The sequence below is a fragment of the Chaetodon trifascialis genome, chromosome 4 (genome assembly GCF_039877785.1).
Source record: "Chaetodon trifascialis isolate fChaTrf1 chromosome 4, fChaTrf1.hap1, whole genome shotgun sequence".
NCBI classification, from domain to species: Eukaryota; Metazoa; Chordata; class Actinopteri; order Chaetodontiformes; family Chaetodontidae; genus Chaetodon; species Chaetodon trifascialis.
In genome coordinates this window covers 19,479,124-19,501,716 of record NC_092059.1, presented here as the reverse complement: position 1 = coordinate 19,501,716, position 22,593 = coordinate 19,479,124, and the positions used below count along the sequence as shown (strand labels likewise).

At 41.6% G+C, this 22,593-nt stretch overlaps 1 protein-coding gene across 1 annotated transcript; it reads right to left on the bottom strand.

Annotated features, from left to right (window-relative positions):
- Positions 1 to 738: 738 nt before the first annotated feature.
- lurap1 (leucine rich adaptor protein 1) lies at positions 739 to 21,465 on the bottom strand. The gene is made up of 2 exons (XM_070960981.1): positions 20,743 to 21,465; positions 739 to 7,440 (listed from the first exon to the last, which is right to left on the bottom strand). The coding sequence occupies exons 1-2, from the start codon at positions 20,962 to 20,964 to the stop codon at positions 6,550 to 6,552; spliced, it is 1,113 nt and encodes a 370-aa protein (XP_070817082.1). The 5' UTR covers positions 20,965 to 21,465; the 3' UTR covers positions 739 to 6,549.
- Between the last annotated feature and the right edge of the window lie 1,128 nt (positions 21,466 to 22,593).

The window sequence follows — 22,593 nt, the reverse complement described above, 5'->3', positions numbered from 1 at the left end:
TAAATCCAAGGCTTGAAAGTACTGCTTCTCAGGCACAAGCAAAACACATTCAACCTAAATACATATTTCTGATGAAGTGAACATGTGTGCTGTGTGTGAATGTTAAACATCATGAATAAACATCAAACTGCTAATAATGAAACTCATAAAAAAATAATGTATGGACAATGATATAAAAAAATGAAAGTAAATTCTTCACATTATACTTTTGAAGAAAGCATTAGTCATTTGTAGGTATAACCCTGAGTTAAACAGTGTGTTGAATATCAGGGGATCTCCTGGCTAAAGATACACTGTACACATACATATTATACATTAGATACTTTCTATCCTTTCAAATCCACAAAATACAACTCAGTCCAAGAAAGACAGAGAGGTTTTCTCTCTTTCCCTCCAACAGTAACACTACACTGTCGTCTTTGAAGTTGTTTTGGGAAATGACCATTGATTGCTTTGAGTGCTAATGGATCCGCATTGATAAACCTTTGTGGAAGGGCTGGGCCAAGTATTGATTAGAAATCTACATTGGGTCACTGAAAGCATCCAGAGTAGTTTGCATTAAGAGGTCAGGAGAGTAAAACAGCTGCTGACTGAAGAGGAGGTGGGGAGGTTTTGGGTTTTCAGTTTCTTCTGTGTTTTTTTCTCAGGGAAAACATTTGTTGGGATGATTTGTCATGAGCAACATTCCTGTGATCTCCCACCTCCACATTTGATGAGGGAATAAAAACACAAGCAAAAAACATTTAAAATATCTTTAATCATTGGATAAGCTTGTATAATGTACATACTGCATAATATAATTCTCCACATTGATGAACATAACCAGTTATTTGTTGAACATTTCCATTTTACAAAGAAAAAATAACATTTTTCTCTGGACACATCGCATAACAAAATAATAAAAATGCATCGTACCACGGAAGTAAAAACAATTCCACTCACTCACTCAGGCGAGATATTGATTCGACTGATCCAGACTGTAGTCGGTCTTTCAATCCTCCAAGCTTTGTGTTGCCTCAGTTAAGTTCTGGACCTGCTTCAGAGCCCAGTGTGCGCTCAGTGGGGTTTATTTCATCCACTTCCATTTCTTTGAGCAGTTTGGGATGTGAACAAAACACACACACACACGGGGATAAAGTATAAATACGACTCAAGGAAAGGAAATGCTTAATGGCTCTCTTTGGGGAGCTGTCAGGTACCTAGAGACCCCATGTCAGTCCCGGGATAAATTGTGCTTGTGTGTGTTTGTGTATGTACAAGAGGAAGGAAGAAAACAGCAGGACACCGGGAGTGGAAGCTTCCTTTTAGCTGCATGCTGTGTGCCACGCTGCTCAGCTCACTGTTTAACCCTCTATTCTGCCTCCAGGGAGACTCGACCAGCCGTTCAGCTTCTCAGAAATGCCCAAAACTTGCAGGCTAAGGGGTTTGACGGCATTTCAGGTGGCTCATAGAGAGGATGGCTTTAATGCAGAGCAGTGTGAGAAGAAAAGTCCAGCAATGACTGTTTGTACAGTGATTTACTGTATATCACTGTACTTCCATCAAAATGAAAAACTTGCCCTAAAATGCTGAATTCCTGACACCTAGAGGAGCAGAGTAATCATCTGATTTATCATCTGACACGCTCTTTATATTTAACCATAGTTAATTTTGGCCTTAATATAGTTAATCTCTCCCTTTAAAATCTCTATTTTATCAATCAGAAAACTCATTTTCTTGTTTATTTAACCAGGAAAGCATCACTGAGATTAAAGAGATTTTGTTATCTAATAGCTAATGCAATGGGTTTTAACCTTCCCATAACCCATAATGAAGATGGGTACCACTTTCAAATAAAGCACACTTTATTAAATGATTATAAAGTAATAGCTTTGTTAAGGGTTAATAAATCATCTACCAACACTTTATAGATGAGTTAAAGAATTCAGTAGTGCAAATTTTGCCTTGTGAGGTTGTATAAATTCCCATTGGTTGGTGTTAAATGTTGGTAATACATCAATCAATGGTGAGGAGTTACTTGGTAAAACTCCATCCACAACATTAATAAAAGGGTTTTAATGCAACCCTTTCTCTAGAAATAAGGGATTTTCACTACCTGGTAACCCAAATTTTGTCATCAATGGCTTATGATTAAACAAAAAAATTGAATAACTGAAAATGAATAACTGTTAATAAAACCATTAGTTTAACCTGACAGCCTTTTTGTAAAGGGTGCCTTATTCAGAAGAGGTACTGAAATTGGAATCAGAACATCACAAATGTTTAATGTGAACATCATTTTAGCGGTAATTTGTCTGCATCACCAGCTGTCTTATCATCTCTTTCATCTCACCTGCCATCATTTAAACAGTACTGCTATGCCGCCACTGGCACTGCAGTCAACATTGTTTTATGCAGCCACTCGAGCTGAAGCCTACACTGTCCCATTGTCAGGGCAACCGTTTGGATATCCACTCATCTATGTAATCATGCTGCTTGTCTTATGCCCAGAATAGCTGAAGGCTGCCTGGCACCTGCAGCCAAGGCAAACACATCACACACTGGGCGTCTGATAAGTCCTGGACATCATAAAAAGACAGAAACAGAAGGATTTAACGGTTGTGTTTACCTCCATACCCTAACAATTCTGGAAAATGAGAGGAGGCTTTCAGCTCTGACTCAAAGGTATTTTCTACAAGTGTGCCAGTTAGTGACACTTCCATTCTTATCCAATGCACACAGCACTTATTATCCCTCTTTCAAAAACAATCAAGCCACAAGCGATTTCTCCTGGCACTGCCAGCATCCATTAAATCTCTGCCAGTGAATAGTTTAAAACAATGTTCAGACTCCAATTTTAAACTGGATGTTCCCACTGAAAACACATTACAATATCGTGGGCTACAATATAGCCTCAGAAAGACACACTATAGCTTCATGTAATATCTTTTACAGGTTTGTTCCCTCCACTAAAATGTATTTTTTCCCCATATGGCTCAGCTAATTCGGAAAAAAACCACAAACTAGCAGAGCAGACAGTTTCTTTGGCATGCAATATTGTTTTACAGCCAACACATATGTTAAAAAGGGAAGGAGGTTTAAAATGACTTCATGTCTATAGGACTGGATATTATACCATGAGTAAAATACTTATCCAGTGATGGATGGATGTATTCTTTTTGTATTCAAAGAGATTTAGGGGGAACAGGGGTACACATTTATAAATTGTTCCAACTCGTCCAACAGCTCAAGGTCCAGTTTGAGCTCAGTTTTCCTTTCCTGTCTCCAGGACTGGCCTACAGTCCGTGTTTCTGTGGTGCCGGCTTTATGGTGCTGTCTCCAGCGAGAGGGCATTGTGTGTGCATGATGTGTGTGTTGGCACAGATTTTACATTTCCATCGAACCAGCGTGGTGGTGGAAAGTAGGATGAAAAGAAAGGCAGGAGGAGGAGAGAGGAAACACTTCAGTGGCTCAAACAAATGGAGATGCTGAGTTCAACATCTCGTTGTAGCTCCTATAAAGATAGAATTTCTTTATAGGGAGACCAAACAGAGAGTGAACTGATCGAAGGTGAGCTGGCTCGAGTCACCACGTTTTAACAACTGGTTGCATTGCACACTGTGTCAATGTAAGTGGCAGTTAACAGTAAGTTAAGTCTTTACGTGGTGTGAAAGAGCCAGATCTCAGCATTCACTGTTCATTTAACCCTCTCCCGAACTAGGCACAACAGGCCTGTCAAGCTGTGGAGCAGTAAGTGTAAAAGTGTGAGGGCTGGAATAAACGGTTTGTTAATCAATTCATTCTATCATTAGCATGTCCGACTATTTTAAGAGGCAATATAGTTACTTCCAAGGCAAAGTGATTGTGGGGATATTAAAAGGCCTGTTCACACCTGAAACATCCACTGTGCAACATTTCCCCACTGGCCGGGTAGCCAAAATGCTATCAGGGTTTCAGCTAACATGAGTTCAGCTCTTTGCCAAACGCATCGAATGAACTCACAATGAATTGTGTAGGCCTGAGCTTAGCAGCCAAATGTTGTGTGAGAATGAAAGCACAGTCTGATCTAACAATGCTGCTCCTTTAGCTGCTCCTTTATTTCCTTGTTGTATACATGGACCATCAACTAGTGGGAATGCTGACACTTGCCTTACCTGCCTGCAACATGCAGCCTTAGCTTCAGTCTAGCACAATATGATGTATGTAGTTATCAAATGTATATAAGAGCCATTTTACAGGATTGTTTTTTTGAAACAAGTCTAGCTGACCAAAAAGTCAGATGGAGTTACCTTTTTTCTGACAACTCATAAAGCTAACGTTAGCTTAATTAGCTAGCTACAGGATAGCCAGTGACAGTTGTCATTTCAGACAGCAAAGTCAGCTGTCATTGGTTAGAAATGTGAAGTTGGCCACTGTCTAGGCCTACCTCTGTCTGATGTCTGACTATGAATTTCAGGTTGTGAATCAGCCACGTGACCATCATTAAATGCATACAGGCCGTGTCCTGTGTGAGAACAAAGCGTTTGATGGTGTAGCAGCATTAACTAAGCGGGGTTGGGACTTAGTGAATGGTCAGTTGGGTTGTTAAAAAAAAAACCTTATACTTTCTAGTGATGACTGAAACGTGCCCACACCGAGTCTCTGAAACATCATTTGTCGTGGTAGCGGTGTCAAAACTCATTTAGTGTATTAGCACTAGCATTGAAAAGTTTCAAACCATTCCCAGCAATAAAAGGATGTTATAGAATTTGACCCTGCAATGATTTGAAGGCTGCGGAAGTGCACAGCTATACCACACACTGACTCAAATGTCATCTTTTGCAGAAGGTTGTAAAGGGTAGACGAGAGGGAAGCCAAGCCTTTTGCAAGGAGCTTTTTTCTGACAGTGTATACTGTAGCATACACAGCATACTGATTATGTAATATGCTCCCCTCTGTTTATCAAATGTGTTGCACTATCCCAGCAGCATTAACATGACTAACTGCAGTCTGGAAGGAGATGTAGTTACGCTGTGATGAATGAGCTGAAAACTCTTGAAAACCTTTGGGACTCATCTATTCTTCTCCGAACGTTGACAGGTCAGCTGTGTTCAGGCAACCAGTCGACATCTGTCTCTCTCTCACACACTCACACACACACAGACACACAGACACGCATTCTCTCCCTGTCAGTAGTCTAGGAAACTCCTGAAGAACAGACACTAATATTAGATTTCATTTGCTGAGAGGAGGCTGCTTATGTAAGCCAGTAGAAAGGCTTCAAGAAATACTGCTTTTCTTCTCTGATTGTGTTAAGTCTTCCACGAATTTCTCACAATTTAACCAATAAAGCTCTCAGCACAGGGCATGCAATATCCACCCAGCCAACGTAACACATTTACCAGTCAACACTCACATGGTGAGAGCACACAGACTGTTAGTCTAGCCATTTGTACACGCAAGCAGAGGCCAAGAAGAGGCAAAACAACAGAAATATAATCAGTCAAAAACTCAGATTATCATAACATCAGTGCACTCATCTCTGGAGGGAACGCACAGGCATATGTAGTTAAGGTTTACACCAATCAGGCACAACATCTGCTTAGAAAAATGTACACAGGTTACCATAACAGTTCAAAAGAAAAGAAAAAATTACAGCCATATTCAGTATTTGCCTACAACCAGTTACGACTAATACCTGATGCACAGAGTAGCTGTATTGCGATTCAGTGAATATACAATATTGCAGATGGTTGATTAAGCACTGACGGTATTAGCTCCACAAAGACACAAATGCTAAGAGTGGGTGCATTATTTCTCAATGGGGGAAACTTTTTCTAATCTCGGTGCTCTGTGTTCTATTTTCATAACCTCTAGTTTTTCTTCAGGTAAGCTATGAGATCAGGGAGAAATATGCTCGCAGATTTTATCAAAAGGCATTTAATAGTTATGTTTGTCTTAACTTTGACTCTACTTTATCAAGTAATACTGTCTATAGCCATTAAGTGTTCGGGTATGTTGTCAAAGTCAAAGGCTTTAAACAATACATTTCATTCGAGGGTTGATGGGGGAAAAATTTGGTCTTCTACTAACTTAAATTTTTTGGAATAAATTACAATTCAAATCTTCTAATTACATTGGTTGATGTACGTCAGTCGATCTGAAATCACATTTCAGCTCTCTGGCAGATCATCTTGCTGTGCTTTAGAAAAGAAAAGAGGAAAAAAATCAGGGAATGCAAAGAAAGACCCTGAGAAAAAGTATGACACAGGATTTTAAAACTGATTTTCCTAAGTTTGTTTGAGGCAGCCCGGTTTGGCTAAATATGGTCAAAATCCTGTAATGTGCATCCACCGTACTGTACTGACATCAATTTTTAATAGAAAGTTAGTGCAGTCACAGGGGGGAACAACAGGACAAGAAAAAGTCATTCTTTATCTTTCAAAGCCAGTGTCGTTCAACAAGCAAAGCCTCACTATGTGCATTTCACAAACAGCAGTTTGCTCTTCTTCTGTCCTTCAGTGATCTGGTCTTCCATGTTACAGAGGGAGTGTTCAATAGTGGCTTTACTCCCCTCTGTTATTATCCTCCTTACAAAAACGTCACATCTTCTTGCGACTGCACCCACCGCCAGTGTGCGTCGTACTCCAGATGCATTTTACCATTCATTTTGCAAGTGTCCAAGTCGATCTTTCCATTCTTGTAAGGTTTGAGTTTGGGACTCTGGCTTTTTCCCAGTTTGTCGTTGAGGCTGAGGTGGGTGGGGCTGCTTGTTTGCATGGTTGGTTTCTCCAGGATGCCATTAGCCTTTACAGCATGTGTCTGGGTGTTAGTCTTTGAAATAGGGCTCCCTTTCCCCATCTCTGCTGCCTTGGTCCAGACCGGAACATCTTGCTTGGGGCCCTCAGACTTGGCTTGAGGAGAACAGACAGGAATAGCTGGTGTCCCAGTTCCATTCCCAGTAATCCCAGTGCCAGAGATAGTATTGGTAACCCCAGTTGCTGGTCCACCTTTCACTTCCATCCCATTTCCAATCCCAGTTCCATTTTCATTTTCCCCAGCCCGAATCTCGCTTCCAACCCCAATGCCAGACCTTACCCCTACCACAACTCCAGCGACTGTAGCCCCGGGGCCTCCCCCTGTCCGGCCCCCAGCTGTACCCTCTGAGACCTGCGGCGTGGTGGAGCAGATGACCGACTCCGAGCTGGAGGGACAGTACTCATCCATGTCATCCGCCAAGGTGTCAAGATAGCTGCCGATAGAGATGTTGTCCAGCTTGTCATTGGGGTCCTGCAGGCTGCTCCAGGAGCCTCTCCAGGAGGTGTCAGGGCCCTCACCCAGGCTGTACTGGCTGCTGGTTAGGCTGCTGCAGCGGCTTGTCAGTGTGCTGCGCTCCTCCATCAACCATTTCACTGCCTCAATGCCTTCATGGACTGCCAGCAACTGCTGCAAGATCTTCACGTCCACAGAGCGCAAGTGAGCCTATGGACAAATAGAAGAGGAGATATGGATGAAATTACAAAGAAACAATACAATTTCATGTTGAGGTTTATGATTATTTTGACTGTAGTCGTGTTTTGACAGTTTGCAGTTTGTAATAGGAAAAAAATGTTAGTATATGAGGACCAGGCAAAATGTGAACCTGGGTAACCTCCAGGACTCTGCAGATATTTATTTTAAGCATTCAGGTTTGGCTCCACAGACAAGTGCAAACACCATTATAATGCCATTAAACCATCGCAGATTACCATAATTGGAAATAAAGTATAACACAAGTTGGCGGTTCAAGCATACGCTGCAACCACTGTGGAAACAAATAAGGTAACGGTAGAGGGGGAAAAGCTTCGACATGGAAATGAAAGAAAACAGAGAGAGGGACAAACTGGTGAAAGAAAGAAAAGAAGGTTTAGAGAAGAACACTGAAAGTGGTGGATTAAGCTGTTTTAAAGTGTTAACACAGAAATAAGGCCATAACTCGGCAGGAGAAGCTGTTGAGAAAGGGAAATTTGATACAGTGGAAAGTATGACACATCTGAAAATAAAATCAAGACATAAAATCTTTAAAAATACATATAAATGCCCTATAAATGGTGCAAACTACCCAAACATTTAGTCATCTGGTATAGTATATAAAATAATGATTAATCAGAAATAACAGCCACTGGTGTCTTCTAATGTGACATGTCTGTGTGTGTGTGTGGGAGGATGAAAAAGCTAAATGATGAATAAGAGGAAAAAGACGGCTGCGGTCATGGAAAATTCCTCCCCAGAATACATGAGCAGAGGCCTGTGGTGAAGCGCAGGGCCAAGAGGTGATATATGGCATCGACATTCAAAGCTTGGCCTGATGATATTCACCCTCTCTGCAGATAACCAGTCTCTCCTCAAAGCTTTAAGCAGGTAATTTTCTTTTTCAGACAGACTGTCAGTCTCTCTGTCTTTCTCAAGCTCTGTTTTCTGGAGTCATATTGAAAAATGAATAGTTTGTAAACAGTGAATATCATGTTTGTGTCTTCTGTCATAAAATTATGCCTCATTTCACAAAAACACAACTATACTTACACACAGATGTTGTTATATAACCTGTTAATATGTGTGAAGTAACGTGTCTTTACATGTATGAAGTAACAAAAGCAAAACTCCCATATAAATGGACAAAAAACTGCACATGTAGCAGTTTTACCAACACGAGATAGGACCTTAAGACCTTTGCCCTCTGACCTTCTCATGTCTTATACATAATAAGAGGTATACCTCTCTTATTTCCTATATTGGGTCCTTTTGACCCTTCAGGTTATGTCAATAAGCGTGGAGAGAAATATATTGATTCTTCCAACCTGCCAAGTGATTTATTTCTTGCTCCTGCATAATGTTAACATTGATGATTATACCTCCAGTGGAGTGATGCATCGTTATAAAAAACAAAAAAACCTTTCACTGTCAGTGTGTTCAAGAGGGAGAGATTCTTGCATGCACATGCAAATTTTTTGCTCTTCCGTGTGAAATTTTGGATACTTTCACCTCTTCAGGTCTCTAAAAATCCTTCAAATGATACAGTCTCACAACCTATGTCAACATTCAGGCCATAACCTTTGATGAGGGGTCACAAAGAGCTACATGTCAAAGAGCCCAAAGGCACACAGGCTGGGAACCATCAGTTTGGATAACACTCCTAACATATTCAGTCCTCCTATTGAACATGGATGTGATGGCTCCTTTTACTTACAGCCCACTATTTTATTCGTCAATTGTCAGCACAGCTGATTGCAATATGAGCCTACATCATTAGCTGAAAAAGTCTGATTGCCTTGAAGTACTTGAATTGGTTGTTTATGTGACATGTCTGGACTGACAGTAATACTCTAGAGGCTTACTCAAACCTAAACCATAACCACGAGATGCCTAATCCCAACCCAAGGCATGACTTTAATTCTAACCAAAAGTCTTAATGCAGTGACCAATATGTAGATCGTTCAGCTTGTGGGGACCAACTTCTTGGCCTCAAAAGGGAGATGAGACTCCACAAGGCTGGAAACAAACTTTTTCAGACTAGCTTGTGCTTTGATGCACTCATCAATAAGTGAAATTAATGTAATGTAACTATATGATCATTTGTCCCCAAATCAATAAATACAAGTACACACACACTTCTAAGATGCAAAAAAGACACCTGGAGCAGCTGAGATAAAGCACAATATCGGAGCCTTTACAGTAGAGCTTGTTTACAGGAAGGTAAAGGCATTAGCTGTGTGATCTGCTGATGCCAAGTCACACTGTGAGGGCTGCTGCAACGGTTCGTGTATTCCTGTTGAACCCTTCTGGTGGTCACAGTCTGCAGACATGGTGTGTAGACTGATGCACGTAAACCAGAACCATAGTTCACATGAGCGAGTGCTGCCTTAAAACCTCTGACCTATGCAGCTAGCAACACGGCTGAGTTTAGCACAATGAGCTGATAGGTGTACCGGTCACTCACTATGCTGGAAGACCCGTTTGCATCCTTTAAATCAGTTGTTTGGGAACAGTTCAGGTTCCGGGTCAGCTACGGAGAGAGAGCGGTGGATAAGACAAGCAGGGTGTGTCCACGTCACGCCACCATTACAGGGTATGTGAATGTAAACACATCGAACACGCTGACGCACATTCTGCAGCATCGCCTAGCAACTCGTACCGTGACTCCTGAACCAGGGTGATACTGTTACACCCCTATGCTGTATGCTGAATTTCACCGGCAGACACAGATCTAACAACATGAGACGAAGGACTAAGAAATAAAGAGAGTGAGATAAAAGGGGGGCATAAAATAGAAGATAAATATAAAGATATCTCTATCGGCCTATTCATCCCATCTATCCGCCTCTACTGTACATTAAAACTCAGATAAAAGCACATGTTACATGGCTGCAGGGAGGAGTTGCCAGACAAAGAAACTTAAGATCAACAACCACAGCTTTGTGTGTGTGTGTGTGTGTGTGTGTGTGTGTGTGTGTGTGTGTGTGTGTGTGTGTGTGTGTGTGTGTGTGTGTGTGTGTGTGTGGCTGTAAACCCGCTGATGTTCTGGGGCACAGTCAGACATTTGGGGTGGGGTTCAGGTTTGAGGTTTTCAGCTGGCTGAGACTCAGCGCCTAATGAGGGTGGCAGTAAAAGCAGCTCCATGTCTGTCAGCGCTGAGGTGGCACAATGCTAACGAAGCTGAGCGCTCCACCAGTCTGTCCCACTCTGCCGCTGAGCTCGGCCCGTCTGACAATATACATCCATTAAACGCATGGCTGCTCACACACTTCATACTCTATTCAGCAAAAGACAGTTATTTGATTCCTCAGTAACACGTAGACACTAGAGGTGTGTAACACTAGTCTGTGAAATACAAGACAGCGGACATTCAGTGTAAATCACGTAAACATGAGAAGGAAATTATAATATAGAAACTGTTTTCAGAAAATTTCTTGGTTCCCACACCTCAGTTGTGAGAATTTGCTGTTGTGGTATCAAAATAATTGTCTTTGGGCACTGGAGTGTTACCTTGGGTTCCTGACATTTATAAACCACATGATGAATAAACTAATCAAGAGAATGACAGACTATTATTGTCTTAGATTATCTTTGATCATTAGCTGCAGCCTAAATATAGATTGTTTTGTTCAAAAATACATGATATCCTGGCATATAGTTAATGCTATTGTAGAACAGTTTCCAAAAAGGAATGAAAAATAAAAACATCAAATAAAATAACAAGAGAAAAACAAAAATGCAAGCCAGATTGGTACTTTTCATTATGTGAAATGCAACACATGTGTTGCTTGTGGGTTTATGAGCAGCAATACTTTCTCTTATTAAAGTCAGGAGGTTATCAATATACAAATCAACTCTGTCAATTACAAAGACGGCCTCACTTTGTGTCACTAAATAAACAGATGTAAATATGTCCTTTATGCAAATTGTGTTTCATAGTTTCCTTCCTTAGAGTTCAAAAATGCCCACATGCCCATCGTTGTGCCAACAGCGGAATCCGTCAGTGGGCCAACTGTGTCGTACATTCTGGGTTATGCTGCTGCTCCTGGAGGAAATTCTCCATCATTTCATTATTTCCAGATTACAGCCTCTAATTATACGATGAAGTCAAACGTACTCATTACGGGGAGGAGATGAAAAAGGGGTCAAAAGGTTTTTATGTGACAGCGGTCAGAATGTGAGCAGGGAACGGACATCCAGGACTACGCAGCCTTCAGAACTGAAATACCATTTATCATCTATCGTCGGTACACAGCCAAACGGATTCCAGTTTTCCTACTCAGGCATGAGGCCAAGCACCGTCTGGCTGATCCATAGGATTCTGGAAAGCTCATCTTCCTGCCTTTTAGAGCTGGTACATAACGGTGTGTGTGTGTGTGTGTGTGTGTGTGTGTGTGTGTGTGTGTGTGTGTGTGTGTGTGTGTGTGTGTGTGTGTGTGTGTCTGTGTGTGTGTGTGTGTGTGTGTGTGTCTGTGTGTGTGTGTGTCTGTGTGTGCGCGCGCTGCAAACAATATTCAGCTAAACATCATTTTTGATAAACATGCTGACTGAGTGAGATTTCACTGGTTCAGTGTTTCTTTTAACTCAAATGATATTTTCACTTTAATAGCAGTTTGTTTTCATGACATCTATTTATTCAAAACTCATTAAGTGAAACAATGCAGATAATTTTCAGTGTTTTCCATCAATTTTTACGTAAATATGATTAGACAAGTAAATGAAACTAAATATATTATATGTTTAAGTCATTTAAGTAATTAGTCTATTGATGAAATAAGTGATCACCTGAATGGTAATGAATGACCATTGGATGTCACTTACCAAGCTAAATCAAACTAAATGATTTGTCTACTTTTTTAACTTATAAATTATTCTTTGTGGGGTGTTTGGTCAAATAAGCAGCTAACAAAACAAGTAGTCGTGCTCCTCATATGTGTGTGTGTGTGTGTGCATGTACGTGGAGCACAGCTGTGCTTTAGGAGAAGCCTGAATCCAAACATCAATGGGAGAAGATGACTGATGGTAATACTTCAGGATTTTCTCCACATGAGGGAATTTAGCTGACGGTGTGTTTCTATCCCTGATTTAGACTGACCCATTTCTACCTCTTTGAAATCAGAAGGAACCACTGAGACCCTGAACGTGCCCTGACTCCCAGACACATCACAAGTGCCTTCAACAGCTTCACGCTGTACACTGAGAACTGATTGTTGGCGAGTTTACTATGGATAATTTGTTGGACTTAGGTTTTCTGTCAGATCGGAGTTTTCTCTGGACTCTTGGACGTTTTTTCCGTCAAAATGTGGATTTTGTGGTGGAGCAAATTGTGGTGCAGTGTTTTGGATCGCACGTTTGGACCATGAACCTGGGTTTCATGCAGGCAGCTGGAGCTACAACCGCCACAAAGTTCAGACCCATTTTAGATAGAAAGTCTTATAACTCGATTGTATATCATCATTTCTCTGCAGACCAACAACCAGGAGGTAACACCGGATGCCCCATATGCTTCACTGCTGAAATGTGCAACACACGGTGAAATGCAGCATAACTTACAAAGAAAACACTGCCTAACACGAACTCCATATCTTAAAGGACTGACATAATACAATTTAGTTTTGACTATTTGACCATTCCAGTCTGTAATAATAATGTCATTGGCTTGTTGACAACCACTCTTGGCTGACAGCTCATGTTTCTTACCCCATCTGTCTTTGTGGTAGCAATGAAGTCATCAAGTATTTTTGTGAGTGCACTGTTATCATAACCAAAAATGATAATGATAAAATTATATAGAGCATTTTTCGCTAATAAATAGGCACAATTAGGCAACATGGTGCTCCACAATCTGATCAGATCGTCCTCTTATTTGGGGGAATGTGTTGGAAAGCATTTTGATAATGTATGCGCAGCTGAAGCATGCTCCTTGACGCAGACTCTCCCATGTGGCAGAGACAGCCTCCCAATGTCACACAGCTACCCAACAGCCTGCTGAATCACTGCCAGCAGGGACGTCACAAACACACACTGGTTCCCTCACACACCAGCAAAATAAACACTCCCTCTCTCTCTCTCATGTCCCCTGGTGTCGCTGTCTGTCGTTTCACCTTCACAATCTAACTCAGGCCCTCTGCAGACATACGGCGACCTTGCAGAGTCCCTCCAGCCTCAATGGACAACACAGGGTCGGCCATGTCTCTCGGCAAACCTCCAAGTGTTCCATCTGTCTGGGTCCACCTCTAAAATATCCACTCATCCTTGTTTCGTGTTTGTGTTTCTGTCTGAGCCTGATCAAAGCATTGTTCCAACAGTTTTTTTACTCCCTCATCTTTGTCCCTGCCTTTTGTTCCGTTTCTCCTCTTCAGGCTAAGCAGCAGACACGTATTGGATAGCAGACATGCAGGATTTTGATTGCACAGTACAAGTCAGACCAAATGAAAACAAATGTTTCACATGATTAAAATACCAGCTGGAAAATATTCTGCTGCGTTTTTGTCCTGATTTCACAAACAACTGCAAGTGGCAGCTTGAAAAACAGCAGATATCAGAAGGTTTTAAAAAGTCTCAGCTGATACTGATCCTTTTACTCCCATTGACCACCGATTTTCATGAAGAAAACATATGTAAGAGCATAAGAAGCAAAGGGATCTTGTTTTCCTGTGGTGTAACTGAGGAACTCTGATGCTCCAGTTGCCATGAAATCATGAAGTCCTTTCAGTTCATCCATTATGTATATCTGCTTATCGTTTGGAAAGAGCTGATCCAAGCTGACACTCGGTGAGAGGCAGACTACACCCTGGACAGGTTACCAGTTCATCGCAGAGCTGGCACATAGAGACAAACGGCCATTCACACTCACATTCACACCTGCAGGCAGTGTATTGTCACCAGCTAACCTAACCTGCATGTCTTTGGACGTTGGGAGGAAGTCGCAGCACCCTGGAGGACGTGTGGAGACATGGGAAGAACATGCAAACTCCACACAGAGAAGTGAGAACCTTCTCGCTGTGAGTCGACAGTGCTTACCACTGCACCACCCTCCTTTCAGTTCAATGCATCAGAAGAGGGGATGAGATGGGGGAGACGAAACACAGTAAACAGACAACCCTGTCTCTGAGAAATGACTTTTCTAATGTGATTCCAACATTTGTGATACCAGCTGGCTACATTCTTTTTCATGTCATGTTTCCTTCACTATCTGCTTGTAGCAACTACAGTGGTATTAAACATTTCTGTGGTGATGCTGATTTGTACGCCCACGTTCCTCCACCCCTGCCTGCATCCACTTCAGAAACCTGTGAAGACAATCCAGCCGCAATCAGGTTTCCTTGAAAACATATTTGGGAAAACAAATGAGTACATAAAAACAATCTCTCGGAGACGGGGGTTGAAAACAAATTGTCAGGGATAAATAAAGGAGCTCCAGCCACTCGGTATTGATTTAATTAGACAAAATCCTCTCCTGACTGTCTTTGAGGAGACAGAGCCAGTAGCCAGCCACAGATTTTCATTCCCTACAGCTCAGCTCTGCACTCGAAGCTGACTCTGCACTGTCATTCATCCACCCAGAGGTGGAAGATGGAGATAGAGAGCGACAGGGAAAGCTACAGAGAGAGAGCAGCACATATGGCCAGTAAAAGAAAAAGCACCGCGCAAAAATACAGCAGTCACCCTCTATGATAGCTGAACTATAGGTGCTGATCATGTAGAAAATACACAAAACAGTGACAACACAAAGAGCCTTAATGTGTGTGTGTGTGTGTGTGTGTGTGTGTGTGTGTGTGTGTGTGTGTGTGTGTGTGTGTGTGTGTGTGTGTGGCTGACTGCCAGTCTTGTGGGGTTTTAAAGGAGTGTCTCTGTATCCAGTAAGTCTGTTTAGAGAAGTGGTGAGTGTGTCTTCCATTAGACAGCTAGAGACAACAGACAGAAGCTTTAAAACCGTTCTAACAGAGATGAACAGCATCATAAAGCAATAAAATCCTTAATAACATTTATCTGCTTTCAGCTCGCAGGGCGGTACAATGTTCTCAACCATACTGAGACATAAGCACTGAGGAAGTGTGTGTCTATGCAGTCTGCAGGGTATTTGTTAGCAGCTATCACACCAAAAGTCTTTCCATTAATGAAGGACACTTTGTGTACATGTCAGTCATCTTTTCAGATCTCCTCCTTCCTACATTGACATATTATTAGCAATTTAATCAGCAACATTTCTGATAACCAATCCAAATGTTTCACCCATAAAACATCATCTGGTTCGTGCTTCTCATGAGGATGAGGATTTGCTGCTTTCTTTGTTTCATATCATGCATACGTTTTGGACAGCCGCTCAAACAAAACAAAGCATTTGAAGACATCCCCCTTGGAAAATGTGATAAACACTTTTGACCATTTACTGACATTTTATAGACTAAACAATGAATCAAAAGCCGATTACTTGAAAATCAGACTGGTAAGCTGTGGCAATTATTACATTTTGAGGCAGACCATCTTTTTAAACAGCGAACACTTGTCATCAGTCCACACGGTTTTTAAAGTTTCTGTTTACATTCTGTTTTTTTTTTTTTCACCAAAAATTCATTGCGTGTATCCCTGACAAATGTGCTTCATGCAGTTTCTTCCTCATACATTTGCAAAGCATTTAAAAACCTGCACTGTTTACATTCAGTCTCCTCCCCTGCATTTTGTCTGTGCGCTGCTACATTTCTTGGCATTACCAACATCAACTGTTGGTCACTGAAATACCATGAAACCATAGGCAAGAATGTGTCGCATCACCACATGGAGTATTAGAAATGCAGGATAACATCCTGTTTCCCCTGACAGTTAGCTAGAAGCAGAGTGGTGTTTCATTACTGGTGGTGACCCAGTGACAACATCTCCTCCACACATCCTTGATCTTACAGTAGACAGATGCTGCAGCCCACCATCACCATGCTGTGCGGTTACTGATACAGCGAGTAACAGATGACTGTGGAACACGAGGCAAACAGACACACTCACATAAATGCAAAAAGGTGAGAAGTAAGTAGCAGAGTAGCAGATATTAGCCATCTACTTACTATGGATGTGGGGCTTATGAGCTTATCAGTATGACAGATAATGTTCAGCATCAGAAAACAGTGAGGGAAAAAACACACATGCAAGGACCAGATTAAGCATGCGTGCACGAGTGTGTGTGCATGTGAGCTTTTCCATTTAGCATTACTCTGCAGACACTCTGCACACGCATTACTGCACATCTTACTAAGCAGATTTCTGATGAAAGTGCAATGCTGAGATCTCTTCTTCTACACTCCCTTTACACTGTACCACTCTCATAGATGAATGAAAGACACACACACACACACACACACACACACACACACACACACACACACACACACACACACACACACACACACACACACACACACACACACACACACACACACAGGAGCAGTCTGTGCTGGAGGTTTCCCTCCCCTCCAGTTAGGAGGCAGCTTTTTATCACTTCTCTCCCTCAGTCCTCCCTCTTTTGCAGCATCCCTGATTAATGGCTGTTAACAAGTCTGTCTGACCCTCTGCTCTCAACAGATTTATAGAAAATCTCTGGATGCTTTGTGAATCCAAACTGGATGCTTTGATGAACTATACACTCGGGAATGGGCTGACATCAGTGTTTGGAGGTTACAACAGTTAATTTCTCTATAACGTTCCCATTCTGATAGCCTAATAATTCATATCGTTCGCTCTGAAATGAATGGGTGGATGGAAAGCTTGGAGACTTAGTATCGGCCTGTTGTAACCCCACCAATATTGTACTCAAACATATTTATTCTTCTAATGCGGTATTTAATTTACTTAGCCATTACATTTACATATTGAGCTGTCACATGGACCAGCACACCATCATGGTGCCTGCAGTGGTCAATAAAGCATTTTTGATGTAAATGCTCTATGACCACATCAACTAGAGTGAATGTTGATGAAGGGATGAAGGTTCATCACTGAAGAATTGATTAACTGTGGCCCTTGAACGTGGCAGAAACACTCAAAATGCACATTTTCTTTCAACAAACATCTTCCGTTTTTCTTCATAAAAGGCCTCAGGGGAAATACACGCTGTGGTGTCTGCTTTCACTTCTTCTACTGTCAACAAAACATCCCTGTAATGAAAAATAAAGAATAAAAAGATAAAAAGGTGCATGTAACCATGCGCCACTCACACCTCTATCAACACAGCAGCTGTGAAAAACACCACATGCAGGACTCACGAGGATCAGATGAGTCAAATGCATTCAATAAAAGAGCACAATGCCATATTAGCTGAGAAGACATCTCATCATGTCCTCCTGAATATGTAGATTCGATGATTGTCCAAAACTTCTGAAATTTCCTTCAAACAAATACAGCTTTTTAATCTAAAAATGGGTTTAATATGCTGACAGATATGTGTGTATTTGTATCATGTATTATACATCGATGTATCATCGTATCATTTAATAATATGACATACGATGTGTATGTCTTGTGCCCAGAGGGGGTAATAACGTGACATGCAGTATACATGCCAAAACTACCCATGCTGGTTTACAGCAGACACATACTACAACCCGATCACACACATAAGCACCATCTAAATAGAAGATATTGGCAAGCTTCAAGAGCGCCTAATAGTATTTAAAGGCTCAGAAAAGTGGAGCTGATAGTGTTTCTCCAGGAAGCATTCAGTTACAGAGGGAAGAGCACTATTTCCTCTTGACGACTCTCCAGGCTGCTAAAGAGCGTGTGTGCTGCCAGCATTGTGAGCTCCTGCTGCTACAATCCTGGAATGAAGAACATGTCTATTTCTAAAATGTGACCAAACTGATAATCTGTTTTGGATGGTTGAATGTAACCGATGTGTTTTGGAGAAACTCTCTCAGACGACAGCTTGTTTTGTTTGGGAGTTTGGCGGCGACGCATTTGCTCTGTGTCACCACCAAAGGAACGTATGACATGTACGTGATCACAGCAGGGGAAAAACAGCTGCAGAGAGGTGCATTATTATTGCTTCAGACCTCCACTGCTTGGGGGTGGTGGGGCCCATGTAAACAAGAAGAGGGAGAGATATTTGTTTAATGGAACAAATCAACCGCTGCTCAACGGGAAATAATCTGCTGTCAAAACAAAGAACAGACTCGGCTGGACCAGAGAAAACATTGGATTTTGCAGTTTGTAAACTTCTACATGTGATAATCATTTAATTTGTGAAAAAACAAACGCAATCCTAAAATGTTTACAGGGATGATGCACCAATATATCTCACCCTGAATATATAGAAATATGATGTGGTGCCAAGAGTGACAACAATTACAGTACAAATGGAGAGACAATGAATCCATCACACTTCTACAGGCCTTTGGTGGTCAACTCATTCCCGAGCAACCACATCTGTCTGCAGCTGCTGGCATGGTGAAGAGCAGCTTGAATTCGCAACTGAGGATGACGATTTTTAGCACTTGAGACGATTCAAACTCCAAATATCAGTGAGACATTTCACGCAGCAACATCTACTTAGTTGCAAACTCAAAATTAAATCAAGATTCTTTATAGTTACATACAGTAACTGTTGACTGATGACTGCAATTAATTCTCACTCATGAAGATAAAGTCTTAAGACCTTTGTCCTGTTGGACGGGAACAGTGGCATGTGATTGGGAGAAAATGAACAACTATGCACTCAGTCTCCACTGGTTGCCTGGCAACTTCACAGTGATGACAAAACTCAGGAAGTCACTGCTACCTGCCAAGAAATAGTCTGGCACGTCAGCCCTCAATAAAAACCATGACTTGCTGTTTTTACACTTCTGTTCTTGTACTGATTAAACAAACAGGATATATCCAGTTAGTAAATTATAGATATGGTGGCATGCAGATTTTATCCCCTTTGGAGAGAGTCAGGCTATTAACAGCCTTTATGCTAAGCTATGCTAATCAGCTGCTGGCTTTAGCTACATGTCTACTGTACAGACGTGAGAGTGGTTTGGATCTTTTCATCAAGCTAGGGCAAGAAAGATAATAAGCGGATTTCCTGCAATGTTAAACTTTTCCTTTAAAGAACAGAAAACCAAAGAATATCATAAATTTACTATTTAGTCCCACTGAGAGCCACAAGGAGATGCAGCAATAGTGGTGCCACTGGTCGAGTGATGCGCTGACACACCTCAGTACCTGGTAATGTCACTATCAATCATTCATTTATTCATCCATAGTCTGTACCATCGTTTCCTTTGCTTTGTTAATTCATATGCATTCATCAACACATAATATTATTCTAGCACAAATGCACTAAGTAAGAAATTCCTAAAAAACAAACAAACAAACAAATCAAACCCAGTGTTTTTGTGAGATTACTGGAAGCCTAACAGCTGCTATAGGTGCCAAGAAATGTCTTAATATTGGGCAGCCCTGAAGTGTGCATGCAATGGCAATGTCATAAGAGGCAGAGGCGAGGGAGAAATTTTAAATTCTTGAAATATTTGTACCTCTGCTGCTGAAAGGGAGCTTTTCTAGACATTTTCTATAAACTTTTTTTTTTTTTTAGATTTTTCATTGACTCCCAATTAGAAGTTGACCAATAAATCACACAGTCTTACAATGTTGGCTGATATTACTATGTATTATTAAAGATATTTAGTGGTTGTTACTTGTTTATGTAAAAATCACTGTCAGCCAAAGATTATAGTTCAAACGCACCTCAAGAGGAAGAAAGGCTGAAACATAAAGACATTTAATCACTACCCCTACAATTTTATGTACTCCATCCATCCATTGTCTATACCCGACTATCCCTTTCGGGGTTGCGAGGGGGCCAGAGCCTATCCCAGCTGTCATTGGGCGAAAGGCGGGGTACACCCTGAACCGGTCGCCAGTCGATTGCAGGGCAACATTTTTATGTACTCTTTTGTGGATTTTATTATCATTTTAACGTACACTTTCAGGAGTTGTACAGCTACATGACGGTGCTGCATAGTGCTGTACGCATAGTTTTCAACCATCAAACTGATCTGCAGACAAATGTTTAAATATTCACAACAGTGTCCACTGGAGCAGCACCTTGGGCATCAATGTGACATCTCAGTACTGTGGTGACTTCAGTTAATGCCACATCCTAGAAAACAAGCGCCTGCCACACGTCGCGCGCGCGCGCGTGGCACAGGCTGCTGGACACACACACACACACACACACACACACACACACACACACACACACACACACACACACACACAAGTCGACTAATGCACTCTCACCATTTCCATCTTCAATTTCCTGATCTTTTCATCCAAGCTCTTCTTCCCCGTCTCCTTAATGGTGTCGTGCGCGGTGTGCGCGGTGCTCAGCTTGGAGTCTCCCCGCTGAGAGGACGCCTCTTCCCGCATCCACCTGAGCAAGCCCTCGGGGGTCTTCCGGCCAATTTTCACCTCTATGTCTTTCAGATCTGGGATGGTCTCGCTCGCAGTACCTTCATCCATCGTGCTCTTGTGTTTTAAACCGAAAAGGTCTGCAGGACAGAGATTACGTCCTTTGCGTTTCTTGGAAATTGTTGCCCGTCAAGCTGCGAGAGTCACTTCCAATAGGATTGTAAGGCATCCTATGAGAGTCCAGCTGAGTTCGACTGCGCCAGGAGAGACCAACACTGACAGCATCAACAAACATCAACGTGTGGTTATCCCAGCAGCATGATGCTCTGGGGAATTAGTATTTTAGCCGGACTATCATCTGGTGTCAAATTAATGAAGCCCGCATTTCTGAACAGTCCGAAAGCAAATTAAAAAGAAATCTTCTCATTATTTCCCGTGGCTTGTCGGCTGGTTCCCCCACAGTCTGATGTCCAGAGGCCGGTGTATGACCGCTGGAGGCCGGCGGAGGCTGATATGTCTGCTTGCAGATCCCTAAACTGAGCTACATTGCGCAGATTCCACCTGCATGATGACAGCAACCAGCAGCCGCAGAGCGAGAGGAGACCCCGGCCTGTCAATTCCCTGCAGTGATATCATACGGCTTCCGGTCAGACCTTCAAAATAAAACATGCGGGCAGGAACACGTTAGATTTGAGTATAACCTACCAACATAAAAATAGTAGCTCTCCTGAGAGCTGAGCAGTGAAAAGTTTCCTTAAGTAAAACTACAAAAACAGTAATGTGAAAATATTCATTTATGACTAAAAGTCCTGCATTTAAAAAGTAAAAGTATATAAGTATTATAAGCAAAATGTACTTACAGTTTCAGAAGTGAAACTAGGTACTTGTGAGGAAAAATGGCTCCTGTGAGTGTTATATTACATTGTTATATTGTTAACAGTGATACAGCAGTTTATGAGTAACATGCTACTGTTGTAGCAGGTTAAGATGGAGCGTGTTTTGACTTGCTTATTTACTCCCAAGGGACTGGTGCACGCTGATTGATTTGCAGCCTTTAATTGTGTAAGCAGACTAATGTTTCAACACCGTCTTCATCAGGATTTTGACTCTGATTAGCTGAAGACACAGTGGTGTTGAAACATTAGCCATGTTGAAAGGTGTCTACTATGTCTTCATTAGAGACAAAATCGTTTTTTAGGCTTATGACACATTGTTTTTATGTACACACACACACACACACACACACACACACACACACACACACACACACACACACACACACACACACACACACATATGCACACACACATACACACGTGTTGAAAAAAATTAAAGACTGCATGTCAGTCAGTGTGCTCCAGTCCCTTTTTTTCATTTGGATATTTTTTGAAGAACCTGGCCCATAGGTGTATGTATGGCAGTTGTTTGTTGTAATTTTAATAAACTTAACTTCATTTATCACTGTGTGAGCACCATGTGAGCTAATTCCTTTGTATTCAAATTCTCATCATGAACACCAAAGCATAGTCCTCAGCACAAACTGTTGTTGTATTAATCCATTACATATTGTCATGCAGTGGCACAGCATGAACAGACATACTGTAGGTAATTCAATCGATTTTGAACTTACGAAGGCAAAGCAAGGCTCTATGTAGGCAATAATAACAGGCAAAAACACAATAACAACATGAGTCCAGCTGATTTCAGATCATTACACAGAAAAGCTGTTTAGATGCAGCA

What these genes read in the sequence shown, in the direction of transcription:
- lurap1 (XM_070960981.1), bottom strand. Translation starts at nt 20,964, where the DNA reads ATGGATGAAGGTACTGCGAGCGAGACCATCCCAGATCTGAAAGACATA. An exon ending in GGAAATTGAAGATGGAAATG is followed by an intron (nt 7,441 to 20,742) that starts GTGAGAGTGCAT and finishes ATTTGTCCATAG; the next exon opens with GCTCACTTGCGCTCTGTGGA.